Below are 17,299 nucleotides of genomic sequence, written 5' to 3' on the forward strand. Positions count from 1 at the left end.
ATTTATTGTTTTTCACTTTTCCTTGTTTCCTTTTGTTCTTCCTCCCTGTAGGGGAACATGATGGACTATGCTTTGCTTACCGTTTATTCTAATTATTGTTTAGAAGGTAAACATTTCATTCTAAATTTTACTAATTATTATTTAGCAATGTTTAACACATTTTAAAGCATATTACATCTAATTATACCAGTGAAATATAACTTTGAGTGAAATAACTTTTTATTTTCTTTTGTAGAAGACAAAGAATGGAGCACTAATGTTTTGGCAGCTTTTTATAGAATTAAGCTGTGGGATGACTTTCTGCTAAAATAGCTCACACCGGAATTTGGAGGGATAAAGCAAAACACTGACTGAAAAAGTGGTCCACATCAAAAACATCTTAAAAAAAAAATCCCTCTGAGGATTAGAATAGGATATTTGATTTGTGGAAGAAGGCAAGACCATAGGGTTTTTTTTTTTCTGTTTAAGAATTTGATTAAGGTTTGTTATTGCATGCAATATATATATATATATTTTTTTTGCAGTATGCAGGCCTCTCACTGTTGTGGCCTCTCCCGTTGCGGAGCATAGGCTCCGGACGCGCAGGCTCAGTGGCCATGGCTCACGGGCCCAGCCGCTCTGCGGCATGTGGGATCTTCCCGGACCAGGGCACGAACCCGTGTCCCCTGCATCGGCAGGCGGATTCTCAACCACTGCGCCACCAGGGAAGCCCACATGCAATATATTTTTAAAATAACAGAGCATTAAAAGTTATTATTTCAGGACAGTGGGATGATTATCTTCAGGTGATTTTCATACTTTGTTCTATATTTTTCAATTTTCTATAATGAATAAATATAGAAATTTATAAACTTTAGTATAAATTTTATAAAAGCAAAATAACCCTATCATAATTTCTCTCTTCTCCATGTTCTCATTGCATGTTAGTATTTCTATTATTGCACGTTTGCTTTAATGATTTAGGTACCAGTCTGTCTTATCCAAATTCTTATAGGCTGAGCTATGACTTGCAAAATGTAACATTGTTGGAAGTTAGGGGGAAAGGTGAGTCCAGCCTGCCTTCTAACTTTATAAAGGGGAAAGCTATTCTCCCATTAGGCTGAAAGCTCTTTGGGAGCAGGGACTGTATCTCATACACCCAACTCTTAGCACAGTGCTTTGAAAAGGGCTAAGTAATTGTTTCCTAAAGAACTAAAGAAAGATAATACATAACACTTTTCTTCTAACATTTAAAATTTGACTTTGTCCTTCTGCATGGTCCAAAATGACTGGGCTGGAGATAATGAATGATTCATTTACTAGAGCTCTGCAGATCCCTTCTATTATATTAAAGTTTAACCCCTTCCAGTCATTCATTCAGTCATTCAACAAAGATTTATTGAAAACGTACTGTGTTATACCCATTGTTATGGGCTACAGCTACAAAGGTAGATAGGACAGCCTCTGTCCTCCAGGTGCTCATTATATGGATGGGCAGCACTTTCCAACACATACTAATACAGCCTGTTAGTTCAATAATAGAGATATTGAACAATTGAGTTGGCCAGAACTGGGGTTTATAGGAGAAGTTTCGCAGAGAAGGTGGCCCCTGTGCTGATGTTAAAGGAGGGGCTAGACTAGGGATTAGTCAGGTAATGTATATTCCTGACAGAGAGGACAGCATGAATAAAGGGACAAAGGCAAGAAATAACACAGTGTGGCTACAGAGTTCGGCATTGCTGGAGCATAAAGCTGTGGTAGTGATGAGTGAAGAATCTGCAGGGGAGGGCGGGGAGCAGGTCATGACCGCACAGCTTAGACTTTATCCTGCAGGCAGAAGTGTTTGAAGCAGGGGATGATGACACCAGGGATTATTTATTGGCACTGGAGAGGATGGATTTGAGGGTGAAAAAAACTGGAGGAAGTAGAACTTCTCAGGAGGCATTTGCACAAATGAGTATGTAACAGATTTGTGTTTATATTTAATAATGAAAGCTAATATTTATTTAGCATTTATTATATGACAGTTACTAAATAAGCAGTATTATGCAATATTGTCTTAATATTTCAAACAACCCTATGAGTAAATACTATTATTACCCTTATTTTACAACTAATGAAGCAAAAAAGAGTTAAATAACTTGTCCAAGGCCAGGATGCAACCAGAGCAGTCTGGTACCAAAGCTTATGCTCTTAATTTCTATCTCATTTGTTTAATTTCTGTCTCCTGTATTAGAATGAAAGCTCCATTCAGACAGGGGCCCTATTGGTGGTGTTCTCCACTGTGCCTACACAATAGGTAGGTAACTATTTGCTGAATAAAATTAATGAATAACCTAAGTGGAAGAAATAGCAGACTAAGTTATGTATCGGTACAAGAAATACGCAATATTGGCAAATTTTTTGCAGACTTTGTTCCAAATATTTGGCCGACTTCGGAGATTATTACGGACTGAATATTTGTGTCCTTTCCCCTCTCCAAATTGATATGTTGAAGCCCTAACCCCCAGTGGGCCTCTAAAATTAAATGAGATAACAAGGGTGGGGCCCTAATCCAAAAGGATTGGTAGTTTTATAAGAAGAAGAGAGACTGGAGCTGTTTCTCTCTCTCTCTGTGCTTGTGCACCAAGGAAAGGCCACATGAGGACACAGTGAGAAGGTAGCTAGCTGTCTGCAAGCCAGTAAGAGAGCTCTCATCAGAAACCAAATCAGCTGGAATCTTGATCTTGGACTTCTAGCCTCCAGAACAGTGGGAAAATTAATTTCTGTTGTTTAAGCCATTCAGTCTGATATTTTGTTGTGGCAGCCTTAAAAGACTAAGACAGTGATTAGTAGGATGAGGGTGGGGAGTGAAGGAGAGGTTTCTCCCTTGGTAGACTGGGGGCGCAGGTGTGCCACTAATTGGGGTAGGTAAACTGGGAAGAGGAAGATTGATTATGGTCAATGGAACAACACTAATTATCCTGTACTTAAGGTTCACCTCACTCAAACATAGAAATACAATTGAAATTAGCTATTTAAGATCACTGTTCAATAAATATTTATTCATCCTCTAGTCATCAAGGTCACTGTGTTTGTCCTGAGTATACAAAGTAAGTAAGATTCATTCTCTGCCCTCAAGGAACTCACAGTCAGGTGGGGAGAAATATTGTTCCTTTTTGTAAAGCTAGCATGCTTGCTTTCCTTTTCCCCTACTTCTAAAGACCTGGAGCTCATAAGAAATATATATATAAAATCCCATATGGATGAGAGCTTTGGAATCACAAGACTGGGACTTGAATCTGGGCCTTGGAATATACCAGGTGAGTGATGATCTTAGGCAGTACAAGCAACGCTTCTGGTTCTTATGGTCCTCACCTATACCTGCAGAGTTGTTTTAAGAATAAGAGAGGTAGGTAGAAATGTTTTGTAAAATGCAATATGCATGTTAGCCATTATTGTAATTATAAAAAGCTACATTTCCAACCTGCAGAAACTGAAGGGTAGCAAGTCATGGGCAGCAAGTCAAGGTGAAAGGACAGCTTTGAACCGTTTGGGTGGCAGGAGTTTGGGGATGGGAGATGGAATAAGACTGGCGTGGTGGAAAAAAGAACAGGCTTTGGGGTCCTGTGATCTGGTTCAAATCACAATTCAGTCAGTTATTATCTGTGGAAAGTTGAGCAAGCCATGTAATCAATCTGAGCTTTAGTTTCTTCATCTGTAAAATGGAAGTAATAATACCTCCCCAGGAGGGTTGTTCTGAGTATGTAAAGGGTTTGGCGTTGTGCCTGGCAGGGCTGTTGCTCAATTAATGTTAACCATTGTTCCTATTAAAATTACCATTTTCCTCTCCTACCTCTTAAGGGGTTTGTTTAGGTGGTTAAGTTACTTGAAGTGCAAGGAAGTGAGGGAAATGGAAGGACTATTACCACTTGCTTAAAACGTTATTTTTAAAGGTAAAGAAAAGTAATTCGACTCAGCTTTCCTCTCCTAACCTATTATGCAAACATAACTCTTATAGAAAATGACCACCGTATTATATGGCTTGGAGACAGAGAACACCTACCTTGATAATTATACCTTGTATTTATTCTATTCTAAGTTAATCTACCAATCATTGTTAATAAGGTTCTCTGAAGACAATGCTTCTGAAAATTTAATGTACACATGAGCCACTTGAGGGCTTGCTAAAATGCAGATTTTTATTCAGTGGATTTAGAGTGAGGCGTGAAAATCTGCATTTCTAAAAAGGTCCCAAGTGAGGCCCATGCTGCTGGCTTGCAGACCACACTTTGAGGAAAGAGCAAGGCTCTACAGGGGCATGGAAATCTCTTGGGGTGGTGTAATGGCCTGCTTCTTTTTAGGGATCTACCTAATTGCAAACTAACCACTTACTGACAGAACATTAATGTGCCTTTTTTTAGACCAGATTTAGAAATTCTGCAACAGGACTCATTTCTGATCAATAGTGACTTTTTCCAGCAGCCTACTACATGCGAGGCACAGTGCAAGGTGCTGGAGATACAGAGGTTAGTAAGACACAATTTCTGCTTCAGAAGACTGCCTTTATTCTAACACTGTCCACCCTTGTAGACTGTTAATTTTCTCAGGGCACTCTTATTGTTTCCCCTGTTGCTTAGCACTATATAGGTGCCAGTAAGTACTAAATGAATGAATGAATGAGTTCCCAGGAATTTCATTAAAAATGTTGTATGGCAGAGAAAAACAAATGCTGCATATCACTTATATGTGGAATCTAAAAAATAAAACAAACTAGTGAATATAACAAAAAGAAACAGACTCACAGAGATGGAGAACAAACTGGTGGTTACCGGTGGGGAGAGGGAAGGGGGAGAGGGCCCAATAGGGGTAGGTGACTAAGAGGTATAAACTGCTATGTATAAAACAAACTACAAGGATATATAGTACAACACAAGAAATATAGCCAATATTTTACAATAACTATAAATGGAATGTAACCCTTAAAAATTGTGAATCACTAGGTTGTACACCTAAAACTTATATAATATTGTATATCAACTATACCTCAATAAAAAAAAAAATCTTGTGGGGCAGCGTGTGACAGTGAACTCTATCTTAGCTATCACGTGTAAGAGGTGGTTAAATTAAAAAGGGGCTGATAGGGTAAGCCTTAATCCAATCTGACTGGTGTCCTTATAAGAAGAGATTCAAATACAGAGAGACTCCAGGACTGAGCACATACACACTGAGGGGCAACCACGTAAGGACACAGCAAGAAGGCAGAGCCATCTGCAAGCCAAGGAGAGTGGCTTCAGAAGAAACCAAACCGGCCAACACCTTGGTCATGGACTTTCAGCCTCCAGAACTGTGAGAAAAGCAATTTCTGTTGGTTCAGCCACTCAGTCTATGGTATTTTGTTATGGCAACCCTAGCAAACTAATATAGATTTTCACAGCTTTTATGCCCAGAACCAAGACTCCCTTCTGTAGGGTACACAAAATGTAAGAAAAATGCTAAAAGTGTATGGATGAACCTCTGAATGCAATGGGAATGAGTCATGGAAGGACTGGGGGGAGACGGACAGAAGAGGGTAAGACAGTAGCCCAGACTGGGCTAAAACAGCTGCAGTATATATACATTTCCTTCCTCTTCTCATGATATCAACACAAAGCATAAGGCTGTTCTCTGTCCAAATCTGAGACTGAAAGTAGCTTTTTGACTTTTTCCCCTTTCTCAGGTTACTTTTTGATATTTAACACAATTTCACTTGTCTAAAAATATTGTGGCAGGAGGAAGACCTCAGATTTCTCTCTGTATGCAAAGTCTTTATATACAAAGAGTACCTGTGCTGATAATGAAATGAGACTGAATTTTTGACAAACATAAAAATGTATCAAAAACACATAGTCAAATGAGATTCCTGCTAGCCACAGGGAAGCTACATTTGAAACCTGATCCTAAAGTCAGGGGATTAATTTTTTGCTTTGTTTTGTTTTCAATAAACATGCCAACTCATAAGTACAGATGAATGCCTCTTTCAAAATAGTTATTCTGGGAGGTTCTACACTTATTCTAACCATATCACTGTTCTCAACTCATTTCTGGAATTGCTTTCAGGGTCTGTGAGATAGTTTTCTGAACACTCTCAACTGTGACTCTGGAAGGTAGATTTGATTTTCAAAAACAACCAAGGGTCCTTCTGGGTCAACTCTGGCTACTAGGGGTACCAGTCAAACTGTGTAATTTCAAGAGGATCAACCCTAATGTGTTCAGGCTGATTTTTCTGGAGTGAATTGTTCTCAACCTCAGAAGACAGTTTCCAAAGGCAAACCTCAGAAATGGAGTAAACATGTTATAGGCATGACGTCAAGGGCAGAGGATGTGACCACTCTGAAGGAAACTCCATTCATTTGGATACGCAGGTTTTTTAGTGATTCCCTTTACCAGAATATTTCCTCAGGTCTAGATCTACCTTACTTCATGGGACCAGAGTTCCCAGAAGTACAAGGACCTCACTGCCTTGTTCAACTTTTAATCTCCAACCTGGGTACTTGATGTGTGCCCAAGACATAGTTGATGGAAAGATGAATATGGGGGAAGAATGGCTAAGGTGTCTGGGGCTTATTCTATGTGATTCAAAGGGCAGAACTAGGACCCACAGAGAAGCTCTGGAGACATAAACTTCTGCTCCTTGTAGGAAATACATTTTCAGCAGCTGGAGCTGTCCAGCAATGGAGTTTGCTCTGGAATTGGAAATGGTGAGCTTCCCACCCAGAGAGGAAGCAAAGACTGCCTGTTATGGGAACCCTTAGAGGTACCTCCTGCAATGCGGAGCTATGCAGTGCCATCCAAGGGCTATCTCCTGAGTCCTATCTGCACAATACCCGGCAACTGGTAGGCCCTGAAAAAATACTGGAATGCAATGAATGAGGAATGCGGTGCATCCTGTGAGCCAAGTAAACGGGGAGAGGCAGGGACTCAATCAGTCTCAAGGAAGGTAGGGAGAAGTGAAATGAAAAGACCCAGGGAGCTATGAGGTAGGGCCTTCCTTGAGTTTTTGGTACCATAGGAGAGAAGCTGCTTTGGGTACCTGAAGCCTCACGTGTTTATGAGAGGGTAATCCTTTATAAGGGGGTAGGAGTTGAGGGAGGAGATTAGACCACATGCTCACCTTTCTTAAACTCCTCCAGCACCGTGTCCAGCCGGGTATCATTGAAGACGCAGTGCAGGGGCCGGTTGTAGAAGCGGGTGACCGTGAGAAGCGGCGTGCAGTCGTCGGGGTCCACGAAGGCCAAGTCCTTGACAAACAGAATGTCCACAATGTTGTGCCTCTGGTCGCCCTCGTACACGGGGATGCGAGTGTAGCCGCTGCGCAGGATCTCGGAGACAGTGGCGAAATCCAGCACAGCGTCGGAGCGCAGCATGAAGCAATCCCCAAGAGGGGTCAGCACCTCTTCCACTACCTTGGTGCGCAGCTCCAGGGCGCCCTGGATAATGTTGAGCTCCTCTTTCACCAGGTCGCTGTAAGGATCCGCGGCCCGCAGCGTCTCCAGCAGCTTCTCGCGCGTGTAGAACGTGCTGATCTCCTGGCGCAGCGCCCAGTCCAGCAGGCGGCTCAGCGGGTAGCACACGGGGAAAGCGGCCGCCATCAGGAGCCGGGTCAGGCACACGCTGTGGGAGGCGATGGCCAGCCCGTGCCGCGAACACACCGAGTAGGGGCAGATCTCTGCGCCCAGGAACACGGCGCCGGTGCACACGAGCGCCGGCAGCCACGGAAAATGAGTCCCCGCGTCGCCGTAGTCTTCCCCGGTGCCCCCGACGCCCGGCGGCAGCGAGGCGTACAGCCAGCCCGCCAGGGCCGCGTTGGCTCCGGCTTGGCCCAGGAGCAGAGTGCAGAGCAGATGGGTGCCCCTGCCGCGCACGGCCTGCACTCGGCGCGCCTGCTCCTGCTCGGTGGCCGAGCCGCTGTTCCTTAGCACCCGTAACTCCACCGGGTCCAGCGAGAGCAGGCTCAGGCGCAGGCCGCTAAACAGAGCGGACAGGGCGAGCAGCAGGAGCGCTCCGAGCGCCCGCAGCCACGCGGGGGGCAGCAGGTCCCCGCCCGGGCCATAGAGCCGCGGGCGTACGCGCAGCAGGAAGCCGCCGGCGGCGCCGTGGTGGTGCCAGGCGCGACCGTCCCAGGCGCACAGAGAGAAGAGCTTCCCGCCACCGCTCGTGCCGCCTCGCTCTGCCTCGCCCTTACGCAGTTCCCGCACCCGCACCTGGACTAGAGCTGAGCCCGCCACGCCTCCGGGGCGCAGGGGCCCCAGGACCTCCACGTCCGATGCCCAGTCGCTCTGCTCGCGGCAGCGCTGCGACCCCGGGGGGCGCATGGGGACAACGCTCGGCGCCGCGCCGCTCCCGCCCGGAGGCTCCTCGATAAACACGAGCCGTGGAGCCCAGTCGCTGGTGCCGTTCTCCCCTGGGGAAAGGGTGGGTGTGGGCATCGGCTCCACGGGCGCCGCGGGCCCGGGCTGGAAATAGACGCGTAGGAGGAAGCTGGTGCCTTCGGCGGCGCGCAGGGTGCCCCCCTCCAGGGACACGCGGCCTCCAGCGGTGTCCTCGGGCCGCAGGCCCAGCAGCCAGGCGGCGGCGGCCGGGGGCCGAGGGGACAGGGAAAAGAAGAGCAGGAGCACAGCGCCCCTGCTGCAGCAGTCTCGGATCCTGACACCCACCGCTGCTGCCGCAGCCGCCATCCTGCACCCGGCGTGGCTGCACGTGATACTGCAGAAAGCCTAACGCGAGCTGGAGGGAGGAGGAGCCGGAGCCGGGAACCCGGCCCCAGGCAGGTCACCACGTGTACGCAGCCCTGCGCGCGTGAGCTGGAGGCGGTGGGGGTTCAGACCCTGCCCGGGCAGTGGGTCCCGGCGGGAGGCTGGAGATGGTCACGCATCACTGCACGGTGCGTGACCCCGACGCACTTGGATAGGGCAGAGTTGCAGCCTCAGGAAGGCTTGTCTTTAAGCACAGCCTCCTATTCCAGAAGTAGGGCGCCCCTCGGCGAACCCCTACTGGGAAGAATTTCCCATCTGGTCCTGCCACTTCACCATTGGCCAGGGAAATTTCCCAGCATTTTGCCTCTCCTCCTGTCTCTTGCATTCCCTCTTCTGGTCAAAAGATATTCTGGAGACGAGTCCTGAATCTGTGTTTGGTCTCAACTCCAGCTGACCTTTCATGTTTTAATAATTTACAAATTACTTAGGTTAAATTCCTTGTTAAGATCCAAATATCCATTAATAAGAAACTGTTGAATTAAGTTATGATACCACTGTGCGATGGAATACTATGCAGCAGAAAAAAATAATGATGTGGATCCATGTGTTTGTGATATGGAAATATCTCCAAAGTAATAGCTGCAAAATATCAAGGTGCAGAACAGTGTGTATAATATGCTACTGTTTGTATTAAAAGTATGTCAGTATAAATGTATATGTACATATATACATATATAAAATATTAGATTTAACATGCAGAGGATACACAAGAAATCTGTAGTAGTGTTCACCTCTGGGGAGCGGGCCTATTGTACAATGCCAAAAGCAGGAAATTGGCATTGGTATAATGCGTGTGTATAGTTTTGTCTCATTTTACTACATGTATAGATTTATATAATCATCGCTGAAATCAAAATGCAGAACTGTTCTATCACCATAAAGAGCTAGGAGGGAGACATTTTACTGAATTCCTTGTATTGTCTGAACTTACCATGGGCCTGTTACTTTATTTTTACTTTTATGCCTTTATTTAAGAAATTTATATAGTAAAATTCACTTCCTGGCATACTATGAGTTTTGACAAATATTCATGTAACTATCACAATCCAAAATAGTGCCATCATTCTCCAATATTCCCTCTTTCTGTCTGTTTGTGGCCAGCTCTCCCCCCATTTCATCCTCTGGCAGCTATTGATTTGTTCTCTCCTACAGTTTTCCTTTTCCAGAATGTCGTATTAATGGAATAATACAATATGCAACCTTTTGGCTCTAGCTTCCCTTACTTAAGTTAGCAATATGCATTTGACAGTCATCCATGTTGTGTTTATCAATAGTTCATTCCTTTTTATGGCTGGGTAGTATTCTACTACATGGATATATCACAGTTTATCCCTTTACCAGTTAAAGAATTTTTGAGTTATTTCCAGTTTTTGGCAATTATGAATAAAGCTGCTATAAATGTTTGTGTGCAGGTTTTTGTGTGAATATATATTTTCATTTCTCTTGGGTAAATTTACCACAGGTCTGTATTACTTTTAAAAATAATTTTATTTTATTTATTTATTTATTTTTATTTTTTGGCCACGCCGCATGTGGGATGTGGCACGTGGGGTCTTAGTTCCCCGACCAAGGATGGAACCTGTGCCGCCTGCCTTGGAAGCGCAGAGTCTTAACCACTGGACCGCCAGGGAAGTCCCTGTATTATTTTTTTTAATATAAAAATAACAATAATTAGGCATACTACCTTTGACAGCTCTAATTTTTTAAAAAATCATATGTGAAATCTTATTTTTCATAGAACTCCAAAGATATTGACTGAGAAAGACTTGCAAAGGATAAAGCTCAATACAAATGGTCCCAGCTAAAAGTTACCTTCTTTTCATAACAAACTCTTATCATCCAGAGTGGAAATAGCCCCTTCCTAGTTTGAGACTAAACAGGCCTTAGTGGGTTGCTGCTCACATAGGCTGCCTTTCACACTTTCTGACGGGAGTGTGAAACAAACCTGCCACTGCCTTAAAATACACCAGATCTTGTGCACTACAAGCTGCCTCTTGCATGGGCTGCTTAAGAGACGGAAGGAAGGTTTAATCTAGAGAGGGAACATTGAGGCATTTATTAGAAATGTAGGGGAAAGAGCGAAGAGGTGTCAGGCATGTGATTGCTTCTGTTAAGTATTGGCAAAAAAACATTCTCACTTTTGTCCTGACACTTAGATCTCTCTCCTCTCTCAGCCTAAGCTCCTCAGCACAAAGGTACCTGTTATCCTAAGGGTTCTCCCACCTTTTTGGTCACAGGACTTAACCATCCTTTATCAAGGATGATAAAGGATCTTTATCAACCTAACACCTTTAACAAGCTTTAGAGTTACAAAGGGATATGAAATCTATTGGTTCATACACACACACACAGAGCCCTGTAAAGTAGATATAATAATAACCATTTTACAGACCAGGTGAAATGACTGGTAAAACTTCTTTGGACTCTAGGTTGATGCTCCCTCACTCCACAGGGTTGATCTGTACCAAAACAGAAGTTTTCAAAAATATTCAGTTAGAAATTTAAAAACCTAAATTTCTGATATAAAGTATTACATTCCCATTGAAAATAAAGTTTTAATGCAGAAAAGCTTACATAAAAATAAACTATAATGCCACCAACCAGAGATAAACACTTAATATTTTGACACATTTCCTTTTTTATCTTCTACATAGATAACTGAGAAACACACACATGCATATATAAATGAATACATATTATGCATACAAGTTTAGTCTGCTTCTGTCACGTAACATATCAAGAACATTTTACCTAATGTAATAAAATTCTTTCATAAACATAATTTTTAATATCCAATTTTATTGGATATATTATATTGACAGAGAGAGAACTGTATGAATGATATCATTTATAGTTACACCAGCTCTATTATTAACAATGTTAGGCTTTCAACTCACTTTTCTGGACCCATTTCCTTATCTGTGAAATGAAAGACAGTTTTAAGGTCCCTACCCTTTCATGAGACAGTGAGTAAGGACTAATGTACACCAGGTGAAGATAATCTAGAGCGACTGAGTACTTTTCCTTTTCTGAACAGGAGGTTCTGGAAGAGTACTGGATTTCCAAAGCTCTACTGTAGCTGAAAGGATTCTTGGGGACAGGTTCAGGCAGTGTGATTCTACTAAGGAAGAGCTGCCAAAAACAGCTCCCCAGAATCTGAATGTTGGCTATCCTCCTAGCTTACAAAATGAGCGACTCCTCACTTCCCAGAGAGATGAAGGAAATGACACTTGCCTTTAATCTCATGACTCTGCTATTTCAGAATGTATGTATTTAAATGCTTTTGTTTATTTCATTACCTGTTCATTCATCAATAAATACTTGTTAGTCAACAAAGGGCCAGGCCCTGTGCTAGATGCTGTACATAGACAGATACCATCCTTACCATCATTGAGTTTAGATGAGGATGACAGACGTGAACCAGAAACTGCTTACCTATCTAATTAATTAATTACTCCCATGAAAGAGATGACAAAGTGCCATGCAAGTATATGACCTGAGGACAAAGAGGAAGGTCTGGGCAGACTATACCCAAAACGAAATGAAATGAAAATGGAAGAATTTATACATTAGGAAGAACATGAAAAATATATTTTGTACCTTCTATTCTTTTTTGTAATACTTTAAAATCTATGACAATGTATTAATAATATCCCTAATAATATAACCTGTTGACATTTATCAAGTGCTTACCATATGCCAAGTATATTATCCCTTTTAATCCTCACAATAGATGAGAAAACTGAGGCTCACAATGGGTAACTTTGTGAAAGTCACGTTGCTGGTGGGTAGTGGAGCCCAGTTAGATACACAGTCTGAATCCAGAGACTATAGTTTAAAAAGTTAAGAAAATAATGCCAGCTAACCCTTACATAAGGTTTACTATGTATTAGGCATAAATCAACTCATTTAATTCTCATATGAACTTTTGGAAGTAGGTGTTATTATTATTTTCACTTTATATGAGGAAGCTAAGCTACAGAGAGATTAAGTACCATGGTGGCCAAGATCATGTAGCCAGTGGCAGAAGCACTGACACTATACCACACAATTTTACATGATACCGTACTATAGCTATCTGTCATATTTTTGCCCATTTACATACATCATCTTACATAGTTGCACATATAATATTCCTAAAACTGTTGTATTCTATCTCTTTTCATTCATCATTATAGCATGGTTTCCCTCATTAAAACTATTTGTGAACATGTTTTTCCTTTTTTTCTCCCCACCCCCATACTCTGTTGTTATTGTTGTTTATATGTTGGTTTTATCACAGGCACAAAGTATTGAGTTAATCATCTTCCTCAGTTCATGGGCTTTGAAAAGGCCTCCTCCACTCCATCCTAATCCCAATCCCATCCCCTCCCCTTTCAGGCAGCCATTCCAACTTTTTGATATGTCCTTAAAACAAGTATACAATATTGGTTTGTGTGTATTTTTTCTTTTATTGCAACATGATTCACATACCATAAAATTTACCCTTTTAAGCTATACATTTCAGCAGTTTTTAGTATATTCATAAAGTTGTGCAGCCGTCATCACTTCCTAATTCTAGAATATTTTCAGTCACCCCCAAAAGAGACCCTTACCCATTAGCATGCTTGTCTTCCCCTGACCCAGCCTTTAGCAACCACTGATCTACTTTGTCTGTGCTTTTAATTTTCACTTGTTCTGTTTATCACATTTTCACTCAATACTTTGCTTGTAAAATCTGTCCATGTTGCTGAATGTACGCCTGGTTTGATGTTTCTAAATGCTGGGTGGTCTTCCACAGTGGATAGCCATAACATTAATTTCATCCATTCCCTTAGAGATGGACACTTAGATTGCCATCAACTTCCCACTACCACCAACAAAGTCACAGTGACATCCTTACCATTCCCTACTGGACCAGTGGGGGATTCCTCTGGGATGTACCCACTGTGGGACTGCTGGGTCACAGTGTATACATATACTTAATTTCACTCAGTACAGCCAGATTACTCTCCACCAATAGTGCCTGAAGTTTCCTGTTTTCCTACATCTTAGCCTACACTTAGTATTATTCACTTTCCAGATTTGGCCAAGCTAATGGGCATGAAGTGCTATCTCATTAAAAAAATTGGAATGTCTCTGATTTCTAACAACTCTGAGCATGTCTTTATATATTTGTTAGCCTTTCGGGTGTGAAATTGAATGGAAAGGGCTAAAGTTTGGAGCTGGCATTAAAAGTACATCTGCTCTTTTATAGGACACATATTCAACAGTGCTTCATATCTGAAAACGCTGACCCATGCTTTACTCAGCTTGAAGCCCTGGACCAACTCAGACAGAAGCATGGAGATGGAGCTTCCTGATAGAGCAAGGGTAAAACAGCCTCGACTTGTTAATGTCTACAATAAACAGTTATTTGTGGGGACTTCCCTGGTGGCTCAGTGGTTAAGAATCCACTTGCCAATGCAGGGGACACGGGTTCGAGCCCTGGTCCGGGAAGATCCCACATGCCGTGGTGCAACTAAGCCCGCGCGCCACAACTACCGAGCCTGTGCTCTAGAGCCCGCAAGCCACAACTACTGAGCCCGCGTGCCACAACTACTGAAGCCCGCGTGCCTATAGCTCGTGCTCCGTAACAAGAGAAGCCACCACAATGAGAAGCCCGTGTGCCACAACGAAGAGTAGCCCCTGCTCACCGCAACTAGAGAAAGCCCACGCACAGCAACGAAGACTCAACGCAGCCAAATATAAATAAATTAATTTAAAAAATATATTAAAAAAGCCTACACAAAACAGTTAATCGTGTGCACAGCATTTCTCAGATATAGGCATTTCTATCGGTTAACAAGAGAAGCCCCTGCCCAGGGCAGGGGTTTTTTTTTTCCCCAAAAAAAGGTCAAGAGCTTCTTAGGGGAATGATTACTCTTTAGCATCTGGGCAGGCAGAAGCTCGGTCCCACTTTGGTCACGAACTAATCAGTTCATTCAACACCCGAATAAAGAAATCCAGTGGGGGGTACCAGCCTGGGTCACGAAGAGTTGAAAGCGGGGGCAATAACCTCTAGTCAAACAAACAAACAAAAAACCATTGAAGATGTTTTCTTTACTGAGAGGGGGTGGGAATTGAAAGCTATTAATATGTGATTGGCTTGCATATTGTTTTCCGGGATAATTTGGTTCTCAGATGGTCAGGAGAGAAAGTCAGTCTTACTAAGACAGTCTTTAATTCAGGCAAACATTAATTTTTTTCTTTGTAGATCAATGATTCTCAAATTTTGTAAGCATAAAAATCACGGGAGTTTTTGGGTTTTTTTTAAAACAGATTCTAGAAGAATACACAGGAAACTGCTAACAGTGGTTGCCTCTCTGAAGAGAAACTGGTAGTTGGGCAACAGGGATAGAAGAGAGACTTTTCCCTTTTGATCCTTTAAATTTTGTATCATTAACATACATTTCCTATTCAAAAACAATTTACATTTAATTTTAAAATGCACATTCCTATCTCTGTTTTGATTCTGTGGATCTGGAATAGGACCTAAGAATCTGCATTTTAACAAGCATCTCATGTGGTTCCAATGCAGCTGACTGTTGGTTCACTTTTTGAGAAACAATGATATAAAAGAGTGGTTTTTAAACTTTTTTGGATTTACACACTCTATGAATTTCTAATGAAAGCTACGTGCCTCTCCCTAGAAAACTGCACATGTACTCAAGGACACAATAATGTGAATATGTTGTGAATACAATTGCAGGCATTCATGCCATCCAGTGGCATTGTGCCCATCCATGATCCTTATGTTAGGGACCCCTGATATAGAGATTTTGTTCTATATAATGGCAAGGAGTTTGTTTGCTTTTTTTTTTTTTTAAGAGAGAGAAATTCATAGAATTGAGAAGATTTTTAAGAAGTGGGTGAATGCGTGTGTGCATGTGTGTGTGGGTGCATGTGTGTACGAAAAGAGCAGAGGCAATTTCCACTTTTGATGACGGGGTTCCTTCTGCATTTCTAGAACCAGTTCCTAATTAATAAAGGAACAGAAGATGGATCCCTCAACAATTCCCTTCCAGCTACATCCTGTCCACAAATATGCTAATGAAATTTGCAGATGACCCCAAAAGAGGATACAGTCCAAACACCAAGAACGCCAAAGAAATTACATAAAACATTAGCAATATGGCGAAGAGAATGACACTCAACCTGGAAAAATTTCAAGTTGAGGCATCTGGGGAAAAGTAATTGGAAAGAAAATTTTTCATGGGGAGGGCAACACCTGGAAAATAGTAATGTCTGTAAGAGGCCCAAGGGTGATGCTAAATGGCAAATTAGATACATGTCTGTTGTATAATATTGTGAGAAAAATATAACACTGATAATGGCTCTTTCTGTTTGGCCCTAGTAAGATAGCACCTGGGATGCTGTTTTTGGTTTTGGACACTTCATTAGTGGAAAATTGTTGATTAGCATTTGGGAATTTGGAGGCAAGAAACAAGAAACAATTAAAAGCATACATTTGACACGATTCACCTATTCAAACAACAGCACAGAGTGAAAGAGGAAAAATGAAACTCCTCATTTAAATCGTGTGGCTGAGAAATCAAAGAAATCAAAAGTCTCTTCAACTTCAGCATAGAACCACTGATTGTTGGAGCTGCGAGGGACTTTGGAGATGAATTTTGCTAAACTTTAATTAAGTTCCTTTAATTAAGTGTCCTTTCATTTCAGCTTAAACACTTTAGCAATTCTTGCAAGGAAGGTCAGTGGTGATCAGTTCCCTTAGCTTTTGTTTGTCTGGGAAGAGATCCATATGTACATAACAGAAATCTGATTATAATAATCCTCTGCTTCAATGGCTCTCTATTGCTTATGACATGGCTTATCAAAATCCTTCATGAACTGCCTTCTCTCTGCTTCATCACTCTGCTTCTCAAGGGTGGTAAGTGGCAGAGCTGGGATTTGAACTCATGTAATTGACTTTCAGAGCCAATATTCTTAACTGCTTGCTTGCATTGTCCCAGCAGTCAGCCATATTGAAAGTCCTTCATTGTCTCCCACGAACTATGCTTTTTCATGTCTTTAGGCTTTGCTACATGCTGTAGCTTATGCCTGGACTTTTCTCTGTCCACAGTTTCGGCTTGGAAAACCCCTCCATATTTATTTTTCAGATCTTAGCTTTGAAGTTTCTTTAAGAAGCTTTACGTGATTTCCCAAGTCTGAGTCAGAAGCCCCTGTCCTATAGTCCTATAAATTCTTTTTCTTCCCCGACATATAACTTATTTGTTGTATTATAATTGTCAGTTTATTTACTTACCTCTTTGACAAGAATTTGAATTCTGTGATTTCAAGGACTGTGATTATTTTATACATCATTATATCCTCAGTGCATACAGTAGGCACTGGTAACATATTTGTTGTAAAAACGAACAGAAGATTCCATTCTGCAAGTTTTAGAGCTTAATACTGGGGGTTGGGAAGAGAATACCTTAGTCATCTTCCTGTTTGGATCTCTTGCTGAGGCGATTCAAAGCACAACCTAAAAAGAACTCAAAGGCAGCGGAGTTGCTCAGGAG

At 42.2% G+C, this 17,299-nt stretch overlaps 1 protein-coding gene across 5 annotated transcripts in view; it reads right to left on the reverse strand.

Moving 5' to 3' along the window:
- Positions 1-10,156, reverse strand: part of CNNM1 (cyclin and CBS domain divalent metal cation transport mediator 1) — a 55,735-nt gene extending 45,579 nt beyond the window's left edge. For all 5 annotated transcript variants that reach the window (XM_067024887.1, XM_059054695.2, XM_067024886.1 and 2 more), the window contains exon 1: positions 7,112-10,156. In XM_067024887.1, coding sequence (XP_066880988.1) covers positions 7,112-8,675 — 1,564 coding nt within the window. In that variant the 5' untranslated portion in view covers positions 8,676-10,156. The remainder of the gene's footprint in view (positions 1-7,111) is intronic.
- Between the last annotated feature and the right edge of the window lie 7,143 nt (positions 10,157-17,299).

Source organism: Kogia breviceps, chromosome 2, assembly GCF_026419965.1.
Source record: "Kogia breviceps isolate mKogBre1 chromosome 2, mKogBre1 haplotype 1, whole genome shotgun sequence".
In the NCBI taxonomy this organism is placed as follows: domain Eukaryota; kingdom Metazoa; phylum Chordata; class Mammalia; order Artiodactyla; family Physeteridae; genus Kogia; species Kogia breviceps.